At 37.2% G+C, this 14,066-nt stretch overlaps 2 protein-coding genes across 2 annotated transcripts; one reads left to right on the forward strand and one right to left on the reverse strand.

Annotated features, from left to right (window-relative positions):
* Positions 1 to 6,005: 6,005 nt before the first annotated feature.
* LOC107739366 (rho-related GTP-binding protein RhoV-like) lies at positions 6,006 to 7,448 on the reverse strand. The gene is made up of 3 exons (XM_016551462.1): positions 7,085 to 7,448; positions 6,919 to 6,977; positions 6,006 to 6,632 (listed from the first exon to the last, which is right to left on the reverse strand). Exons 1-3 carry the CDS (start codon positions 7,281 to 7,283, stop codon positions 6,186 to 6,188), a joined length of 705 nt encoding a protein of 234 aa, XP_016406948.1. The 5' UTR covers positions 7,284 to 7,448; the 3' UTR covers positions 6,006 to 6,185.
* Positions 7,449 to 8,080: 632 nt separating this feature from the next.
* Positions 8,081 to 13,809, forward strand: vps18 (VPS18 core subunit of CORVET and HOPS complexes). The gene is made up of 5 exons (XM_016551466.1): positions 8,081 to 8,498; positions 8,614 to 8,755; positions 9,158 to 9,249; positions 10,516 to 12,386; positions 12,769 to 13,809. Exons 1-5 carry the CDS (start codon positions 8,408 to 8,410, stop codon positions 13,495 to 13,497), a joined length of 2,925 nt encoding a protein of 974 aa, XP_016406952.1. The 5' UTR covers positions 8,081 to 8,407; the 3' UTR covers positions 13,498 to 13,809.
* The last annotated feature ends 257 nt before the right edge of the window (positions 13,810 to 14,066 follow it).

The following is a 14,066-nucleotide window of genomic DNA, read 5'->3' on the forward strand; positions in this document are numbered from 1 at the left end:
CCCGCGCAATTGATTTAGTTCAATGGTCAAAATTATATCATCACACTGAACAGTCCAATCAAGGCTTATATCAAATAATTGAAGTCATTATCAGCTCATCAGTCTTGTGCAAGCAGACCAGTCTGAGGATCAGGAATCAGAGTGGCATGATTTCTTTGAAGACGGACATTTGTGATTCACTGAAAGACATTATAGCAGCTGATGAACTGTCATTCTCTAATGAGGCAATCCATTATGTACATGTTATCAAGCAATCAGTGTTCACATGATCACATGACTGCTTTCCAGTTATCTGTCAATACAACCAGGAACAGATTTAATAGGATTCTGTCTTATGTGTGAGAACTGAAACCATAACAGCTTATAAGCCACACACCCGAAACTGGGGATGAATCAAATGAACATGACAGTGAGTGATTGTGGGAGTGTGTAACGTTACTGCCTGGAGGCAGTTCAGCAGACAACAGCTGTGAGACAAGCAGAAGCCCTCGAGCTGTCCGTTATCACTACTTTTATTTTCCTGATAAAAACTTTCCCCTTGCTCCAGCGATCTTTTCTACAAAAATATTTGCTGTCTAATTATAAAGACTGACTTAAGAAAAAAAAAATAAAAATTTTAAAGCATCACGCTTAACTAATTTAATTACATGAAGACAGTTTATTTGTGTCAATTTGTAAAGCTAACAAGGATTTGTTCTGTATGTAAAGAAAGTTTTAACTAGTTTGAATGCATGAAAACTAAAAATGAAATGATTTTGAAATAAAGAAAAAAGTATTTTTGCTTCTTTTTTAAAAAAAAAGCATAACTTTTACTAATGTTCATACTAAGTTTTAGAGATGTAATGTAAAAACTTTTAGTTTTTTTTTTTTTTTTTTACATGAGCTATATATAGGGAACACAATAACAAAGACTAGAACTAGTGTTGTTAATGTTGCATTGACAACTAGCTAAAATTACAAATGTTGCATTGACTACTAGTGAAGTTGAAGTTCTATAATTATTAAACTAAAATAAATGAAAGCTAAATAGAAACATTTAAAAAAATACAAAATGGCAAAAGCTAAATTATTAAAACTTAAACTAAAATGTAATTAAATCTAGAAAATATAAAAATACAAATATTTATAAATACTATAATAGTATAGAAATAAAAGTAAAATAACATTGGTAGGGAACCTAGAACACCCTAGCTAGCAACATGATAAAAATCACTCAAACACCCTAGCTAAAACAATCTAGCAACTAGCATAAGCTACACACATTCAGTGGTTGATAAAATGCAAAAATCTAATTAGCATTTGAAAGAACGAGGAAAATCCCATTTTGAAAGCAACATTTTTAAGATTCAAATCAAAACATTGTGTTAATAAAAAAAAAGCCACAAATAAGTCCAAAAGGCCTATGCATCATCTTGTCTGTTAATCAGCCTCTGGCAATAACAGTAATCTGTGATTTGGCTGACCAGGAACAGGCCGGGTCTGTGACTGTGTACCTGTCTCCTCTCAGGAGGCCTGTAGGTAAATGTGACAGGAGTGAAACTCATTGAAACTGGCTGCGTGCCAGAGAAGGCACTAGTCAGTTTAGTCTGAGGCCTGGGAAAGGGGGCGGGCGAGAAAGCTAACAAAGGGGTGAGTAACCGTTTCTTCAACCACAAAGTGAGATGAACACCTCACCATTCATGGGAACCTAAACCTGTCAGGCCTGGCCACTGTTGCTCAACATGTGGAAAGCGGTATCATGCTAGACTCAAAAGCACAAATGCATCCACAAGGAAACGTGGGTGTGTGTGAACGGCTGAATTTACAAGTTAGAGAAGATTAGTTTAATTACTTCATGTCAGGCTAATTATAGAAATTTCCTGTAGTTCTCTGACTTTTTACTTAGAAATGTTCACTATACTATTATGAATTAATTAAAACTATATCTCATATTTTAGTGTCGTCTACAATATAGCCTATACATTAAATATACTTTTTTTTTTAATTTATAATAAAAAGGAACATAATAAAATTTTTAATTGCTCATAGAATAGATGAAATAAAAAGTTCTGCATTGTTTGATTCCAATCATTCATACTGACTGTGGTCTAGCAAACATGAGGTAATGCGTCATTTGATCTTTCATATTGTCAGGAGTGGCAACACCTAATCTAGTCCTCATAATCCATAATGGTTCACTTCAGTGCAACAGAAATTAGTCAAGTTGTGCAACTCATTTAAACAGGATGCTCTTCAGGTAGCAAGAGCGTAACCCCACAGTGGAAGTGATTCATTGTTGTTGGGCTCACCAGAGTCTTTGTTGCAGCAATGGTGAGCAATACCACCATCATGCCCATGACAATTTCACTATGTGTTTTTTTGTCATTTAAACAGGTACTAATGGCAGCCATTACTTTTGCAATTCAACATGACTGTTTAATGTTTAATGAAATCTGAGTTTACATGTAAAAGTTTAAAGGTTAACAGTTATGATAGAAATTTGAATTTGATCGAGAAAATTATAGTTTGTCAAGACACTGCTGACACCATATAGCTTTGCCTTAAAGTTTAAAAACATTTGTTGCTCACCAATGAATCCTCTGCAGTGAATGGGTGCCGTCAGAATGAGCTTAAACAGCTGATAAAAACATAATAATCACAAGTAATCCACAAAACTCCAGTTAATCAGTTAAAGGGATAGTTCACCCAAAAAATGAAAATTCTGTAAGACCTTTTGTAAGACTTTTTGTGCGCAAAGAAAACAAAAATAATGACTTTATTAAATAATTCTTCTCTTCCCTGTCAGTGTCCGCCATCATTCACGAGAGTAGCACGACGCATGCGTGTGGTGCTGCTGATGTAGAACACGCTGCGCCTTGTTTACAAACAGAGGAATGCACACGCATGCGTCGTGGTACTCTCTGAAAGAGAAGAGAAGAATTGTTGAATAAAGACGTTATTTTTGTTTTCTTTGCGCATAAATAATATTCTCGTAGCTTCATAAAATTACGGTTCAACCATTGATGTCACATGGACTAATTTAACGATGTCCTTACTACCTTTCTGGGCCTTGAACATGGTAGTTCCCTTTGCTGTCTAAGCAGGGTCAGAAAGCTCTCGGATTTCATCAATATCTTAATTTGTGTTCTGAAGATGAACGAAGGTCTGAGGGGTTTGGAACGACATGAGGGTGAGTAATAAATAACAGAATATTCATTTTGGGGTGAACTATCCCTTTAAAGGTATAGTTCACCCAAAAATGTAAATTTTGGCATCACCCTTCAGTTGTTCCAAACCTGTATGGGTTTCTTTGTTTTGCTGAACACAAAAGAAGATATTTTGAATTATGTTGGTAACCAAACAGTTGCTGGTAGCTATTGACTCCCATAGTATGGAAAAAAACTAATAATAATAATACTATGGAAGTCAGTGGGGACCAGACATATCAGGTTACCCACATATCTTATTTTGTGTTCAACAAAAGAAAGAAACTCATGCATGTTTGAAACAACTTGAGGGTGACTAAATGGGTAATTTTGGGGTGAACTATCCCTTTAATGTGTTGTGAAGCAAACAGCTGTGTGTTTGTAATATACAAATCCATAATTAAATTCATATTTTATATGGACTATTTGTGGACAGCTGTTTGAACTCTAATTCTGATGGCACCCATTCACTGCAGAGGATCCATTGGTGAACAAGTTTTGTAATGCTAAATCTGTTCCGATTAAGAAATAAACTCATCTAGATCTTGGATGTTCTGAGGGTGTATTAATTTTTAGCAAATTTTCATTAGTTGGTGAACCATTATTTCAAAAGCCTTGAAAGCTCCGTGCCCATGAGCTGAACTTTACCGTGTACCTGTACAAGTCTATGAGAAGTTTTAATGCTAGTATTAAGCATCTTAAAAAGTAAGAAAGAAAGAAAAAGAAATACATTTGGTGTTTTTATTTAGCCTACATATGTATTTATTTGTTTATTTATTATATCTTAGGGTTTAGGGATGTAGAACATTTGAAAAAAAAAATTCTAGCCAACGTAACAGTCTGAATTTCATTTTGAGCAGTTCACTACAAACAACAGCAACAAACCCTTTGTCTTCTGTTTACACTTCAAGGGTACGTGAGTGACATCCTCTCCCACATTCATCCGAGCTCGGCTCAAAGTCCCAGCATGAGACGTCAGAGCGGAGAAGTGTGAGTTCACAACGTATTCATATTCCTTCAGTACCTGACACTTCTCTGTGTCTCATTTACACCCTCTGAAGATATTTGCAGGACCATTTACATCAAGTACTCATGCTGTTTGGGAAGCGTATTCAGATCTCTAACATTTGTTTGCTATGTACATAGTTTAGTAGCACATAGTGCGTGTAAGCAAAGCGATATTTGTTCTCATAACCACATATTTAATTTAGTCATTTAATTATTTTTAATCAAAGTGAATTTAAAAATTCACAAGCTCATTTTAATTAGTTTGGGGAAAATATTTCAAATGGTTATATTCAGCAAAAATATTCAATTAATCAAAAGTGACAGTGAAGATATTTATAATGTAACAAATTATTTCTATTTTAAATACGTTCTTTTGAACCTACTTTTCATAAAAAAATTTTTTTAATGGTTTCCACAAAAAATGTTTTCAACATTGATCATAATGTTTCTTGCACACCAAATGAGCATATTAGAAAGATTTCTGAAGGATCATGTGACACTCAAGAGTGGAGTAATGGCTGCTGATTCAGCTTTGCCATCATGAATAAATTACATTTCAAAATATATGAAAATAGAAGTTATTTTTTAATTATACCTCACAATATTATAGTGTGTATTGTATTTTTGATTAAATAAATGCAGCCTTGTCGAGCATAAAAGACAAAAAAAAAAGACAAAAATATTTTTAAAAATTGCACCGCCTCTTGAATGATGTAATAGCTTACACTGTTGCTTAACGGAGCTCAAAAATATAATTAGGGAACAATATCCATTTTCAACATTGTTTATTTAATATTTAAGAGGAACTTTATACAATTGTGGAAATACACAACTTTCACATATAACACTTAAAGCAGGAAAAAAAGAAGAACTGCATTGTGTTGCATTGTGAAAAAAGCAATGGAAATGTATTTTGCCCTTTAAATTTATTTTTAGATGATGCAAAGAAACACTGAAGGAGAAGCTGTTTAAAAGTGCTGCTTGAATTTGATCAAAAGGCAAAACAATAGTGAAGACAGATAAAATGATCAAGCGGTACATCCTTCTTGCCTGAGGCATCAAAACAGAACAGTTAAAACTGTTCAAACAGAACTGTTATAAAAACAAACAGCATTTAAAAAAAAGAACTTCCACAAGAAGCATATTTGTAACAAAGACAGTACCGTTTACCCTGTGAGAAGAACACGCTGTCAGTAAAAGATTAAAATAAACATAACCAAGCTACGGCTCCACAAAATGGGCTGGGCTTCTATACTTTCATCTGTGTATGTGCTCTCACAATAGATTTACACAAGAGAGGACGCTAAACCCGTCTTAGGAAACCAGGAACAACTCTGCCGAATTTTCCCCGGATGCAGGAAACCATTTTCACACAAGTCTAATAATCTTATTTTGCCAATTTGCAAGACAATCCCCAGCTAAGATTTATCAGGAGAACAGGCTGGATCATTGTAAGCGTGATGTTGGATTTATGTGGTCACAGGCACCTAAGAAAGAGGAAACTCACACATTGGCTTTAGTTTGGGCTGTTGCATATGAAAGAGACTGTCTAAGTAACGCCTGACACAAAAGAGATAAGACAGATACCCGCTCCTATCCCCCTCGACCATCAGAGACATCTCCACGTGAGCACCATTCAAGCTTTGAATAGGCAGCTATCCAGCTCATGCAAATTCATTCATTTACATATGGTGGGTGCTCTTTGTGAACAATAAATGATTTAAGGAGTAGTTTTCTCTAATCCTTCTTCATAATGTGTCTATAAATCTTACAGCATGTGTTACTTATACAGCTTGTGTGATTAAAACGCTCCTTAAACATTGTGTTGAGTAACACAACAGCTCTCAAACGTCCCTTGAACATTTCCTGGGAAGTTCCCCATAGATCAAACAACTCCACCCAGAAAATAAAGCTAAATGACCGTAGGTAAACACACTGTCCAAAATAAATTAATATCTCATGTAAACAATCTACACGTTTTGACCCACAGGGTCAGATGAAGCAGAAGAACTTCTTCCAGCTGCATTTGGAAAAAGCTTTAGCTCGTCTGTCCGACAGTCTCAGTTTTTTGGCCTTCCTGGCCTTGTGTTTAATAGCCGCGAATACTGCCTCATCGAAGGCCTCCTTTAGGTTCTTCTGGGTCAGGGCCGAACACTCCACGTACTCGGCGGCCCTGATCTTCTCAGCGAGGCTCCGTGCCCGTGAGCTGAACACGGGTTTGACCTTGTACCTGTCCAAGTCTATGAGAACGTTAACGTCCAACAGAAGGTCCGACTGAGTTCCAACTAAAATGATGGGGGAGGATGGATTACACGCACGAATCTCAGGGATCCATTTCTTGGTTATGTTCTGGAATGACGTGGGGTTAACCACACTGAAGCAGAGAAGGAAGACATCTGTGTGTGCGTAAGACAGAGATCTGAATTCATCAAATTCTTCCTGCAAGTCAAAGACAACGACAGATAAGAACACTTGACAAAGTTAACAAACTTTTACTTAATAAAATGTACACTTTATAAACTTTTTTAATTGACACTTTACAGACTTTTAAACGATCTTTACGCTTGACAAACTTTTAAACAAAGTCTACAAATGACAAACTTTCTGAGCAAAGTTTACATACTTTATCCATTCACAAAATGTAAACTCTCAAGAAAGTCCTACAACTTCTGTGAGATATTTGATTAAATTTACCACAGATTGACAAAAGAGTTGAAACTTTTACCTGTCCAGCTGTATCCATCAACTGAATCCGCACAGGGGTCCCATCCACCTGAACTTGTCCTGAATAAGCAGAATTTAAAAACTCTTAAGTTTTCATCCTCATGATTCATCTAATTACTTTAACTTAACCATCAGGGTTTAGAAGGGGTCAAAGATCACCCGCTCACCTGAGAAGACGTCAAAAGCCGTCTGTTTGTAATCCGTAGGGTATCCATTGGTTGTGTAGCTGACAATCATACTAGTCTTCCCAACCGCACCATCCCCAACCAGCATACAGCTGATCGCAGGCTCCAGCGCGTCGTCCTGCTCTAAACACACGGACGGAACTCTTGACTCGTGGTAAAAGTAGTCCATTTGAGGGGGCATGTCCAACAATTAAAGCCAAGAAGAAGGGTCTTCAGGAAAACTTTTTAAACTCCACAGTATTGGGTTGCGTCTTTGTTGAGACTGATGAGTGACTCATTACTTTCGCAGCTCAAAAGCTGAATTGACTCTCTCTCTGATCTGTGACGGGGACCTCTCTGTGCCTTTTGAATCAGCGAGACGGAGAGGCTTGACTTTGCATAGCCACGCCCACCACAGTCACGGGCCTCAATGGAAAGAACAAAAGGGTTTGAACACAGTTAATGATTCGTTAACGATTTTAATCCCAAACGATTCTCAATGAAACAAAGTGCATGTCTTTTCTAAACTGTTAAATAAAATTTATTTTACTACTGGAGGTTTTTGTATTATGCAATTAAATAGACCCATTAAATATTAAACATACCAAATGTAGAATACAGCAATGTCCCTAGGCGTTTTACACAGTCATCATCTTTAAGAGGAAAAACTGGACCTGGTCGATTGACTTGTTATACACGAGCCGTGTAAAAATTTAAAAAATAAAGACGGTCTGCACTTTCATTTTTATTTTTAGAACTATTTTTAGACCTTTATCTTTGGATCTGGATATATTATTAGACTGCCATGATTGATTAAAAATAAAATAGATTTTTTTAAACGTAGCACAAAAAAATTACCATTACAAATTAAGCATAATCCTAATATAACTGTAATATTTAATTAGACAACATTTCAATGCATGAGAATCAATCCTTAACTGAACAGTGCCACTTCGTGGACAGATAAAGAACAGCAGTGAAATTTTGTCATGTAATCACATGATATTCATCAGCTGACCAAGACAGCAACGCACACAACGCAGCTCGGTCACTTAGTTCTGTCCTTGTTAATTGATCAAATATAATTTATAGCTCAGTTTCGTTTTATTTTTTTAATCTGTTTTAGTTCCATTATTCCCTAGCACATAACGGGGGTATTGTCAGTAAATGAGCTTTTGAACTGGACATTTAGCTCACATGCTAGCGTGTTATGGGTGGGAACGGCTGGTAGAGATACTTTACCACGTACGTCTTTACGTGCAATGTAAACACAGGTTCAGTGTTTGTTCTACATACTGTAGTGTTGTGAATATATGATCATTTGCAATGGCATCTATTCTGGATCAATATGAAGATTCTCAGAACATCCGTCAACACAGCCGTGTGTCAGCGGCCAACATCGGGATTACTCATTCAGGTACAAACCTCTACATCTGCATCATTTAGTATATTTGCAGACATTATGATACCACTTTGGGTAATTTGGGGTGACTGTGGTACTTTACATTAAGTTTTTTTTTTCCCGTTCTAAGGGTTTGTGAATGTTAGGTTGGAGGAAGAGAAACCTATTTTCAACAAGCAGCGCATCGATTTCTCACCTCCCGAAAAAATCAACCATTTCTCAGTGTGCAACAACCAGTTATGCATGAGCCTGGGGAAAGACATCCTGCTGAGGTAAAGCTGCAATTTCTCTACTCTGTGTTATCAACAGCTGTTTAATTGGAAGATTTTGCAGTTGATAAGTTTTGCATTGATTAGTTTATGTACTTGCAATTAGTGATTGTGTATTCTATTGTCTGAGTATTGAAAGGTGAAAGGACTAAGCAGCGAGGATTTGGACCATTAAAGACAATCCTCTTTGAAATGCATATTTAATCTGGCCACGTTGTTAAATTGGGATAAAAATCACTTAATCTGCCTTTTATTTGTGTTATTGTAATCAATCAAACAATCATTTACTAATTATGATTAATTTGCATTATACATGTTGTAAAAATATATAGGATGAATTCCTATAAAAACTTTTTAAAACATTTACAGAGCAGTTTAATTGTTGTCATGCATATTACGTTTCAGAATTGATCTTGGAAAACCTGATCAGCCAAATCAGATTGAACTGGGAAGAAAGGATGATAGCAAAGTGCACAAACTTTTCCTAGATCCTACAGGTAATCACGTGTCAGTGTTCACATCTTGTTGTAAGAGGATTTAAATGCATCCGGGCCATCTATTAGATGTCATTAGACACATAAGTGGTTTGATTAGATTTCCATGGAAATTAGTATGACAAAAGAAGCATTCCAAAGTAGTTTAACAGATGTGAACTGGGAAATTCAATTAGGAAAATGTCTATTTTCAATGCTTGGAAACGAGTACAATGAATAAACACATGAATGAAAGTTTTTGATATGATTTATATCATGTAATGCTCTACAATGTCATTGAGTGAAACTAATTCGCTGTTTAAACCTGGTATTAAGATCTGTCTTGTGTGATCCATTCACAAATGGTCAGGTGAGACAGCATTTGTTGTGATGTGCAAACACTGTTTAAGCTTTGCAAAAATAAACATTTTTCGGTTTTCTGTTAACTTTTTTAACTAGTCAGCTTGGTCTGACTAGCTGGCATTGAGGTTGAGGTTTTGTTTTTAACAATTATTCCTTTTTTTCTTTTTGTGTAAGAGTAAATAGCACAAATTAATCAGTTTATTTATGTTTTGCACTTATGTATGCTGTCATTTAAAGTTTTAATAACAAATAATATTAAATCATTTAAAAATAAATAGTAAATAGTAAATACATTAAATGAGAAGTGTATAATTAAATATAAATATAAAATTGCAATTTTATTTTTGTTTAAAGCTGTAACCAGTAAAGTTCTAAATCTCTTTTTGGCACATCGGTTGATTGACAGATGAGTAGGCTCATCAACTTTTTCAACTGGTTAGCTTGGTCTAAATGTCTGACATTGCAAGATTATCTTGTGATAGTCTATAGCACAAATTGTACCATAATGTTTTGCCATGTATGTCATGATCTTAATGTTTAATAATATTGAATAATTTAGAAATTAATATTAATGCATTTTCAAAAATGTATATAGATAAATGTGTATATAGAGCTGTAAATTAAAAAATAAAAATACATTTAAAATACATGTTTAGCAGCAAAGTAAAAAAAAAAAAAAAAAACTCTCTTCAGCACAGTTGACAAGTGATTAGGCTGATCAGATGGATTAGCTTTTACAATACAAATGTGACATGGTCATTTTATACCCCATTTACACCTGTGTTTAGCTTTGACTGAAGATGGATCTTATGCAAAAAAAAAAAGCTCAGGCCTGGCTTTTTTAAATTTCGAATTTAGTGTTGAACTGCTTAAACTTACTTGCTTTTTAATGCAGTCTGTAAATTGACCTTATCAATTGCCTTACAGGGTCACATTTAGTCATCAGCCTCACCACAAACGAATGTGTATACCTAAACCGAAACACTCAAAAGGTCCGAAGTCTGTCACGATGGAGAGGTCACCTGATTGAAAGCATAGGATGGAACAAATTAATCGGCTCTGAGACCAACACCGGGCCGATTCTGGTCGGCACCAGCCAGGGAATCATCTTTGAAGCGGAGATCTCTGCCTCAGAGGGCTCTCTGTTCAACACTAACCCAGACCAGTACTTCAAACAGGTTCATTCCCTGGAGGAGGATGGTAAGCCAGCTCCGGTTTGTTGCCTTGAGGTGGAACGTGGTTTGGAATCCAAGTACTTCATTGTTGCGACCACAAGGAAACGCCTTTTCCAGTTCGTAGGAAAGCTGGCAGAGGGATCCGAGCAGCAGGGGTTCAGCTCCATCTTTGCCCAGAACCAGGATCTCCTACCCAGCTTCCAGGAGTTTCCAGTCAATATGGGCTACAGTGAGATTACGTTCTACACGTCAAAGCTGCGCAGCTCCCCGAAGACCTTTGCATGGATGATGGGAAATGGGGTTTTGTATGGACAGCTAGACTATGTGCGGCCCGACTCTCTACTCAGTGATGTTCAAGTGTGGGAATACACATCAGACATTGATTTAAACTGCGTCAAGCCCATCTCTATAGTCCTCACCCAGTTTCACTTCCTGCTCCTGCTCCCAGATCGCGTCAAGGGTATCTGCACTCTGAATGGGCAGGTAGTGCACGAAGATGTGTTTCCAGAAAAGTTCGGCACTCTAAAAAAGATGATCAAAGACCCCATCACTGGGCTCGTGTGGATCTACACCGAGAAAGCTGTGTTTCGCTACCACATCCAGAGGGAGGCGCGGGACGTTTGGCAGATGTACATGAACATGAATAAGTTTGACCTGGCCAAAGAGTACTGCAAAGACCGACCTGAATGCCTAGATACGGTGCTTGCCAAAGAGGCGGAGCACTGCTTCCAGAACAAGCGCTACCTGGAGAGCGCCAAATGCTACGCTCTCACTCAGAATTACTTTGAGGAGATTGCGCTGAGGTTCATCGAGGCCAAGCAGGAGGAGGCCTTGAAAGAGTTTCTGATTAAGAAGGTGACCAACCTCAAGCCCACCGAGAAGACTCAGATCACCCTGCTGGTCACCTGGCTGACAGAACTCTATCTGAACCGGCTTGGTCAACTGGAGACCGATGACGGCAAACAACACCTCTTTCTGGAGACCCGCGAAGAGTTCCGTACCTTTCTTAAAAGCCCCAAACATAAAGAGTGCTTCTACAACAATCGCAACACCATCTACGACCTGCTCGCTAGTCACGGCGACGTGGACAACATGGTGTATTTCTCGGTCATCATGCAAGATTATGAACGCGTTATATCTCATTACTGCCAGCATGATGACTACAGTGCAGCTTTAGATGTTCTCTCCAAACACTGCGATGACAAGCTCTTCTACAAGTTCTCCCCAGTTCTCATGCAGCACATCCCCAAAAAGGTGGTCGATGCATGGATTCAGATGGGAAATCGGTTGGATCCCAAGAATCTGATCCCAGCACTGGTGAACTACAGCCAGATGGGCAGCATGCAGCAGATAAATGAGACCATCCGGTACATGGAGTTCTGTGTATATGAGCTGGATGTCAAAGACGAAGCCATTCACAATTACTTACTCTCGCTTTATGCCAAACACAAGCCGGATTCTCTGTTGTGGTACCTCGAACAAGCGGGAACGCACGTCTCCGACATCCACTATGACTTGAAATATGCCTTGCGCCTTTGTGCCGAACATGGGTACCTGCAGGCCTGCGTCTTGGTTTACAAGATTATGGAGCTGTATGAGGAAGCTGTGGATCTAGCTCTACAGGTATGTGTGCTTTTATTCTCTTTACATTCTCCTTTATTTCTGTTAATGAGCTATGAAAAATCTTTTAAATTCAGCATGAAATTGAGTCATGATGAAGCTTTTTACCTCATTATGATATTAGAAAAGTTGTATCACCCTGAATTTTTTACATTATAACCCCCCAATATAGTAATGACATTTTCAGAAATTAAACACAGAACACCTCATCATAAAAGAGGTATTCAAGTCATTGCATGTATTAATTTAATTTAATTTTAATTTTGATTTGAAAAGATTTTTCAAAAATAATAATCATTACAACCATTGACCCTTAAAACTGTCTATATTGGGATAATTATATATTTACTTTTTTTTTAAATCCCTTTTTTGTTTATCCCTTTAGGTGGATGTAGATTTGGCCAAGTCTTGCGCCGACCTTCCAGAGGATGACGAGGAGTTGAGGAAGAAGCTGTGGCTGAAGATTGCTCGTCATGTGGTTCAGGAGGAGAAAGATGTGAAGAAGGCCATGAACTGTCTGTCCAGTTGCAACCTTCTTAAGATTGAGGACATCTTGCCTTTCTTTCCAGATTTTGTTACGATAGACCACTTCAAGGAGGCAATTTGCAACTCCCTGGAAGAGTACAACCAACACATTGAGGAGCTGAAACAAGAAATGGAGGAGGCCACAGAAAGTGCCAAACGCATCCGTGAAGACATCCAGGAGATGAGGAACAAGTACGGGGTGGTGGAGTCTCAGGAAAAATGTGCCACCTGTGATTTCCCCTTGCTCAACCGACCTTTCTATCTCTTCCTTTGTGGGCACATGTTCCATTATGATTGCCTCTTACAGGAAGTCATCCCTCACCTCTCTTCCTATAAGCAGAATAAATTGGAGGAGCTACAGAAGAAGCTGGCAGCGACCACACAGACCACCAAATCCAGGCACAGGCCCAGAGAGGAGGATACGGTCAGCTTAGGCAAGGGTCAAGGAAGCAGAGAGCAGATCAAGTCTGACATTGATGACATCATAGCGTGTGAGTGTGTCTACTGTGGTGAGCTGATGATCAAATCCATTGACAAGCCTTTCATAGATCCTCAGAAGTTTGATCAAGAGATGTCCAGCTGGCTCTGAAGGACACACTTCTCCATGAGTTCATTTGAGGACTGCTGTTATTCATTGTACATATGCTGAAAGTTTAACCATTTGTGCATTGTGAAAGTTATAATTTGTTTAGAATGTTATATGCTACATGCTGAATTAATGAACATTAACATGGTTCTGTTAACAGATATGTACTGTACAAATGGTCTTTTTTGATTTTATGTTGCTTTCTTAGTCACTTCAAAATGTAATAGGCACTTGTTTTCATTTTGCATTGAGTAATGTGAATAATATCTTTTTTTAATGTATGCAGAAAAATATAATAAATGATTGCTATCTGACCAGACTTTGTTGTGATACAATGTTATGGGGCAAAAGTGTGCACAGATATTTTATGGAAAATGATTTCATTTTGTTAAAAAAAAAAAAAAAAAAAATTACATTGGTGAGAAATGTATAAATATAATTTTGTATCTAAGCACATTTTAAGTTGTTCACATTTAAGTTATTGGTATTATTTATTTGATTAAATTAAATGACCTCTGTTCATTAGTGCTATTTATTTATTTTTTAAACAAATGTATACAATAAATAAATAA

Source organism: Sinocyclocheilus rhinocerous, unplaced genomic scaffold (assembly GCF_001515625.1).
Source record: "Sinocyclocheilus rhinocerous isolate Xijiao unplaced genomic scaffold, SAMN03320098_v1.1 scaffold4997, whole genome shotgun sequence".
In the NCBI taxonomy this organism is placed as follows: Eukaryota; Metazoa; Chordata; class Actinopteri; order Cypriniformes; family Cyprinidae; genus Sinocyclocheilus; species Sinocyclocheilus rhinocerous.